Here is a 7,526-nt window from a genome sequence, read left to right as displayed (position 1 = left end):
GAAGTTCCTACCAGCCATTGGCGCTCATGAATATACAAAGAGTTTATAATTTAAACAATACTTTTGTTAAATTATCATAGCTTATGTCTGCAAGCAAGAGAAATACATAATTTTCCCTTGTAAAGTGTCCTTTGGTAGAAGTCAGATATGTGAGTGCGAAGCTGATTGGAACAAACTTTGTATTTCCATCGAGATGCAAGACCCTGCTGGCACATTTCCCTGTTCACATGGGTAGCAAAACACCAGGAGTTTGATCCAACTTCAGCTGCAGCCAGTGGGATTGCTCTGGGACAGGGCGTTATTGTCCTATGTGCCACGGGGGCTGCAACCTGCCAGCAGCCTCGTTAGCGGACGGTTCCTGCCTCCTGCTTTAACGAGATTTCTCCATCCAGTCCAGAAGGATGTCCAGCTCGCCCAGGGATTTAATTGCTGCAGATGTGATATTCAGCTGAAAGGGATATAAGGGAACAGGTTGATAGTGAGTACCACGGAGCCTAAGGAGACTCTGAAAGGCTGCATTAATTACTGGACATAACCATCAACTTACCCCTTCGTAGTTTGCCAGTATTTGCTTAAATTTCTCAGTGGATTCCTGCCCACACAAGCACTTGTTTTGATTATGCTAGAAAAATAAAATTGAATTCATTAGGCAGGGGGGTCATTTTTAAAGATATGAAATTGCTTTCTAGTTATACTATCTAGTTAAACTATTGTATAATATACACTGAGATCTTGTTCAATTGTGCAGAAGGCTGCGGGTCCTTAAATCAGACTTCAGCTTAGGACACTTGGGTGGACAGAGAGACAGTTTTTGAGAGCCACCATGGGAGCTGGCTGATGAATGGGCAAATACAAAAATTTCTTAGTGGAAACATGAAATGTTCATATCATACTTCTTCACATTCTTATTAAAACCTTTTTTTATAAATAAAGATTTTGTAGATTACGAAGCACTTAGGTTTATTTACACAGCAGATACTAACAGCTGAAACTGAACGTTAGCACCAACTTACACACTGCTCGAGTTTCTTCTTGATGCTGAGGAAGGAGTTGGCTATGCTGCTGATTTTCCGGTTGATGTATGAGTCCTCGGTCTGGCAGTGCTTGAAGACTTTGTCCATGTAGAAGTTGAAGAGGTTATGGATGATGCAGCATCGATCTGAAGACTTAAGTAACAAATTGTACTTTTAAGAGGTCTTCCAGAGTTCTACAAACCCGTAGACACCCGTCCTTTTCTCCACAGCTAGACCAAGCCGTCTCTGACACTAAACACAGAAGCTGACAGTGGGATGTCCTGTGTCAGGAAAGCTTTTCCAGCCATGCTTGGCATGTATTGATAACATGTATAGACAGGTATTTTAGGCTGATTTTCCAGATCCATCCTTAGCACCAAAATAATCAGCTGATTTTGTAGCTGGGTATTAGAGGCCTGAAGCAGTGGCCCGTGCCTAGTGCCTTGGGGTGTGAGAGTTGCAAAGACCTTGCTTATATTTCTCAGGAAACCAAGGGCCACCACGACCACCTGGCAGAAAGGAATGGGAGCAGGGCAAGCACCAGCAGGCAGCTGCCCACATTTCTAGAGAAAGGCAGCCAGCTCAGCGAGCCCACAGCGCGCAGGAACTGCGGCAGGACACCCACCTCTTTTCACATATGCGATCCGCATCACTTTATCCTCCCTGACTTGCTCTTTCTGTCAGTGCCCGTATTTCACAGGAACTTAGAAATGGCACTACTACGACTCTCCAAGCCCTTCTGAACTGGCATTCGTTATAACTGGTGTTAGCAAGCGAGCTGGTCAAAATTAGTCAGAGAAGTGGAGGCACGGTAAGGGCGCCTACCTTGACCTTGTGCAGAGACTGCGGGTGCGACAGGATGCTCAGGGTCCTGATGGGGTCTCGGGCTTGCTGCATGGGAAGAGAAGACGTGGTGATGGATACATCAGCTCCACAGGGCTTTGGGAACTGCTGGCTGCACAGATCCTCAGCTCCCCAGGAGCCCAGGCAATACTTACGATGTTTGCTTTAATTGCAGTGAAGCCAGACCTGATCTCGGTGACACTCATTGAAATCCTGCAGGGTCCAAAGTGGAAGATTTTGTTCTCGGCTGCCGGCATCAGACTCAACCAGCAAGTCACGGAGTAGAGGCAGAGAAGCAAGTGGGAGCCCTTCATGCTGCTGCCAGGGAGATCTGCTCAAGCCTGTGGTTGCAACTGTCTCTTCTCTAAAAACCACAGAAGAAAAATAATACAACAGTTCTTATTAAGATTTCCAACAAATTGTTTAATATTCATTGCTCAGCTCATTGTGATTTATATGTAAAAGACTAGGTGGGGTCACAGGAGTAAATACATGTGACAAGTACGTTTGTATGTATGTGCCATAAGCTAAACAACACAACCATATTTCTGAAAATATACACATTTTATATAGCACTGGTTGCACACATACAGGTATGTATGTGTAAAAGCAACATGCTGATTGGTATCTCTTAACTATTTCTTCTTTCTTCCCCAGGTGCCAAAGAAAAAAGTTATATAAGAACAAGCATTTACTAAAAGATCATGAAAGAAAGAAAAATATAAAATGCCAGTAAAAGATTGCATGTAAACAGACAAAGCTCATCTCCACAATTTTCAGCAGAAAAATAAGAGCAAATAAATTAGATATTTAAAAGTCTACTGGGCAGCTGGACTGAAGGTAAGTGTGAGCAAAAGCAGCAGATCCCAAAGGAAAATGCTTTCTCTCTGAAACAGCACCGATACCCCAAATGTAGGTTTTGTTAGCACTGGAAATAAAGGCTATTCATAAATAAAAACGTCACAGCAGCTCGGTATAGGAGAGCCAGGAGATAAAATGGACGTGCAGCAGAAGAACAAAACCAGTACCTTACCTTCTTTGCCACGGGTTCTCCTGTCTTGTCGACGTCTGACCTGGAGAGCTCCGAAGAACGCGTTTTTATCCAGGTACCGGGAGGAAATAGCTCTCGGATTAACTTTTGGGACTTTTCTTGCTTTTCCCAGCATAGATTTCCCTTTGCAATTCCAACTCTTTCACCCAGAGGTGTTTCCCTCGCATCTGGAGGCGGGAAATCCTGGCATTGCTGCCGCCCGGGGTTGGGAAGCCGTGACCGAGGGGTGGGGGCGGCATCTCTGCCACGCCGCGCTCGGGGCCGTGGGTCCCCCAGCACGGTCCTGGTGATGCCACCTGGTCATCACAGGGGGAGTCAGGAAGCTGCTGAGGCCATTCTCCACCACTGTCCTGGTGTGTGGGACCTTCATCTTCTGGTTTTGGGAGACCCTGCTCTCAGGCTTGCTGTGGGGATGGGCGGATGCTCAGCTCTGTCTGCGTGTGCCAGGGTCTGAGAGGGCAGGGCTTTGGGACAGCAGCTCCCACTTGGGGCTGCAAGAAGTCCTTAGGTTTTCAGGAGCACTGGTAACTTAGGTGAGCACTACACACAAACCAAAGCTATCAGCCTGCAGAAGGGGATGAATTGCACTCAAACTTTTAAAACGAACCAGCCCAGCGGCAGCAGGGCAGTTTTACCCACAGACTTTGACTGCAAGGTCCATGCTCACACCGCTGCGACCATTACCTGAGAAATACCTGATGGTGCAGCCAAGGTCCTTGAGCAGAGCTGACACCTTCTCACACTGGCATTTTGAATGCACACAGTCCTCCGGGAGCAGGGTTTGCCAGCTGGGACATGCTGTCATGCAAAGGGGGCAGAACCCAGGTGGGCTCACCAGGCTTTTGGCTCCAAGGTTAGGTTGGTTGTTTCTGTAACCCTTTTGGACATAGCCAAGTACAGCCTGCAAACAAAAATGAGCAGTGGAAAAAAAAAATCTTGGGCTCCCTACACCCAGTAGGAATGCTCAGAGGGACCAGAGGGGGCAGAGGTGTCCCTGCAGCCCCAAAAAAACAGCAACGATGCTCTGGGACAGAGCAGGAGCCCAAACATGGCTGTTGCAATGCAGGTCTTCTGTGTGAAAGTCTGTGCACGGGGGCTGTTATTTCAAGTTTTGCTGAATGAGTAATTTATTGATAACCGAGCTCAATCTTGAGAGTATATCTATCATCACAGTAACACTAGGCAAATAGATTTTATGCCCAGGCTAGTCACAGTATTGCATACAGCTGAAATCACCACAAATGCACCCAACATGCCTCCCTCAGCCCCGTGCCTTAGCACTATCAAAGAAAACAGCCAAAAGACAGGTCCAAATCTGCAGCAGGTTGCATTTGCTCTTGCCAAGGTGTTGGAGTGCTCGGCAGCGTGTGGCATTAATCTGCGCCTTCCTCCCCAAATTCCCAGCTGCTGCACGGAATTGCAGCAAAAGGTGCGCTCGCAGCGGAGGAAGAGGCACCCGAGGGCCCTGCAGCTTTCCCAGGCAGCCGGGTGCACACCCAGCCCGGGTGAGGAAATGAGGGAAGAGGCAGCGAGTTCTTACTTCATTATGTAAATTGCAGATGAGAAGAAGGGATTTCTCTTTTCAGTTTGGTAGGTGAACGTCTTCCTTTTTGGTAACTGATGCCCTAAAGGCAGGTCACCAAATACCAGCAGGCAAGACAGAGTCAGGGGTTAAAATCTGCCCAGCAGCCCACTGGGTGGAAGATGAAGGGGTAAGAGGGGACAGGAGGGAGATGTTGGACTGGGGGGCTCAGGGCTTTGCTCCCCTACATATTCAGCATGGACCTGGGGGTCCCTTGGCCTTGCTGTGCTTCCACTCACAAAGCAGCAGCAAGAACGTGAGCCTTGCCTCGAGTGAGCGAGAGAACAACGATGCTGGAGGGTGGGGGACAGGATCCACATCTTTTCTTAGTGTTTTTTTCAAGTAGGTGCACAGAGATGGTGTTTGATTGCCAGTGCTGCACCTCTGAGGGTCCCCAGCGTGTGCCTTTTGGAGACGACGGGGCACAGTGTGCCTGCCGATGGCACGGCTGGATTTTGGCAGGCTTTGGACCAGCTCCTGGTTGAAGCAAATCACCTCAGCTCAGCCTTCCCCGCACAGATGCGTAACAGAGGCTCTCATCTGCATGCCAGCTGCAGCAACAGGAGAACATCCTCAATAAAACAGCAAGCCGTGTCTCATACGCTCTGGGAAGGAAGAGGAAAGGAACAGGGATTTCTGATCCACGGCAGCGTGACAACGCGGGTGAGATCAGCTGGGAATTGACTCCCTGAGGCATTCTGGCATCATTAAGGCTTTCATGTACGGCTGCACGCTGGGACGTGGTCCTGTCCCCCATCCTCCCAGTCTGCCCGCGGCAAGTGGGGGGCTCCTCCCCAGGGCTTTCATGGCAGGCACGGTGGGATGGGGCACCCAAAAAACAGCCGTGACTTAATAACACACAGCACAGAGGGCTGTTAACGGTCTGACACCATGATAGGGGATTAAAAGGTAAGAAGACAAGCCCTGGACATCACTAGCTTGCCTCAGCGTTATTAATAAAAGTGGCAAGCAGCCCTCCAAGGGGCTGCAGCATCCCCCTGGAGAGCCATCCCTGTACATGCCACGTGCTGCCAGCCCCTGAGCCTTGCTCGCTGGGATCCACCACTGATCCATCAGCTGTTCAGATATCCAAAAAACTTTCATTTCATCCAAAAATAAGAATTAAAAAAAAAAAAAATCTCACCACCAACAAACAAACAAACAATAAAATAACTTTGAAAAAAAACATCCATCAGCAAGACATCGTGATCTGAATAGGAGCCGTGCTGTCATGAACTGGCCACACACACACATCAACACTAGATTTCCAGTAAAGGATTTCAGAGTGATAAGGTACCAGTTTCAACAGTGCATCTCACTGTAGTTTCATTCTGTAAGGAGATCTGATAATGCTTTGCAGACCATCCTTGGTTTGCCATTCTGTAATATATTACTCATAGTTCACAGCAGCTTTAGGTGCTCCAGCATTTCAGATCTGAAGCTGATAATGGTTTGTACACAGATCCCCAGAAATAGACAACACGAATGACAGAAATGCCTGTAGTAATTTTAATTAAAAAATAAAAATAAAAAAATCCAAACTTAACTGCAAAGACCAGAGCTCGAGGAGCTCTTCATGACACGCTTCAGCAGAAAATCCACAAAAACCAACTCAGCCACTTGACAAAAACGTTGCAGAAAAGCAGTTGGTAGGATTTACCATCTCTCTTGGTGATACTGCAGCTAACCAAGACCCTTGCCAAAGGATTTCCACAGGCAGAGGAAAACATATTGGCTTCCTTTTTATGCACCAGAGAAATTCCTTGGGTGCTGCAGCACGGTAGTGCCGGGAGCTGATGGGATGATTAATTGCAGCCATGCTGCAGCTCTGGGTGGTTCTCAGCCCCTGAAAAAACAAAGGTTTCAATGTCAAGCAACCACCTGGCCCTCAAACCTGGAGCCCTTCTCGAACCTCACTTGAACAAGTGCTGATCCAGAGCGGACCTCCCAAAAGGCAGGGGTTTGCCCCGGTGCCCTGAGGACAGTCCCTGCCTCGGTGTCACTCTTTCCATTAGCTTCTGCACCGGTGCACGCCGCGGCTCGTGGTGGAAACGTGTTGCCATGCCCTGTCCCGACCTCCTAAATCTGGCTGTTCTGTCTCTTAATTAGTGCAGTTCATTATCGACAGAAACCAGGGACCTGTTATCAGAGCAGCCTCACCGCCTGCTCAGCCGCAGCTCTGCAATGCTGCTGACAAAAGTAGAAAATTGTTTTTCTCGGTAAACTCATCAAATGACTCAGAAAGGGCTCTGTGAGGAATAATCGGCTGCTAGGTGTGGTACATTATGTGCCCTCTTCTCAGTCACGTTTCTAACCATAACCACTTTAATAATTCTGAAAATCGAGCTCTGAGTCCCGCCTGTCGGGGAGCGGCAGGCTGGGCACGGCTCAGCCTCACCCGGCGCAGCTCCTGCTCAGCCAGGGACAGGCAAAGCCCCAAGCCCATGGTGCCAGACCCCAGATGATGCCAGGATTTCCAGCAGGGGGCTGGCAAAGGGGTCCTGCCTAGCCCCGCTCCCAGCAGGGCTCAGGAGAGGGGCTCAAGACCTGAGAAAGGTGTCCTAAAACCTTAATTTTCCTCCATCCAAAGCTGCAACCCTAACGCCCTGCAAGGAAACGCCCTGCTTAACGCTGCGGATGCTCCACTTTGCCAAACACACTTCTTTCCCCAGGTTTAACTTCTCCAGAGCTGCTTTTCCACAGATGCCTGGAAGAGCCTGGGACCAGGACCCCTACGGGGGCAGCCCGGGGCTGTTGTTGCCTCAGGGGGGCTCCAGGAGAGCACCCCGAGGTGTGACACCGCCCTGAGACATCTGAGAACCGTGCTTTAAAGCATCCTCTGGGTGGAGATGTCACCTCCTGTCCCTCTGGAGCTGCTTCTGCCATTTACCAGCAGCATTGGGAAGGGGACAGAGCCGTGGCCATCCCCGGGGAGCAGCTCCTCGCCGCTGCAGTGGCCCTGGGCTCACACTGGCCTCGCTGGACATCCTCAGCTCGTGGCTACGCAGGGCTGCACGTCACAGAAAGTGCCACTGCC

At 49.2% G+C, this 7,526-nt stretch overlaps 1 protein-coding gene across 1 annotated transcript; it reads right to left on the bottom strand.

Annotated features, from left to right (window-relative positions):
* Window positions 1–370: 370 nt before the first annotated feature.
* On the bottom strand, window positions 371–2,170 carry LOC311218980 (interleukin-20-like; the record flags this gene model as incomplete). The annotated part of the gene is made up of 5 exons (XM_084301925.1): window positions 371–448; window positions 548–622; window positions 1,014–1,166; window positions 1,839–1,904; window positions 2,012–2,170. The coding sequence occupies 5 exons, from the start codon at window positions 2,168–2,170 to the stop codon at window positions 371–373; spliced, it is 531 nt and encodes a 176-aa protein (XP_084158051.1).
* Between the last annotated feature and the right edge of the window lie 5,356 nt (window positions 2,171–7,526).

This window comes from Netta rufina (assembly GCF_964035555.1).
Source record: "Netta rufina genome assembly, chromosome: 26".
Lineage (NCBI taxonomy): Eukaryota > Metazoa > Chordata > Aves > Anseriformes > Anatidae > Netta > Netta rufina.
Note: the sequence above shows the minus strand (reverse complement) of the source record. Positions and strands in the feature narration are given on the sequence as shown.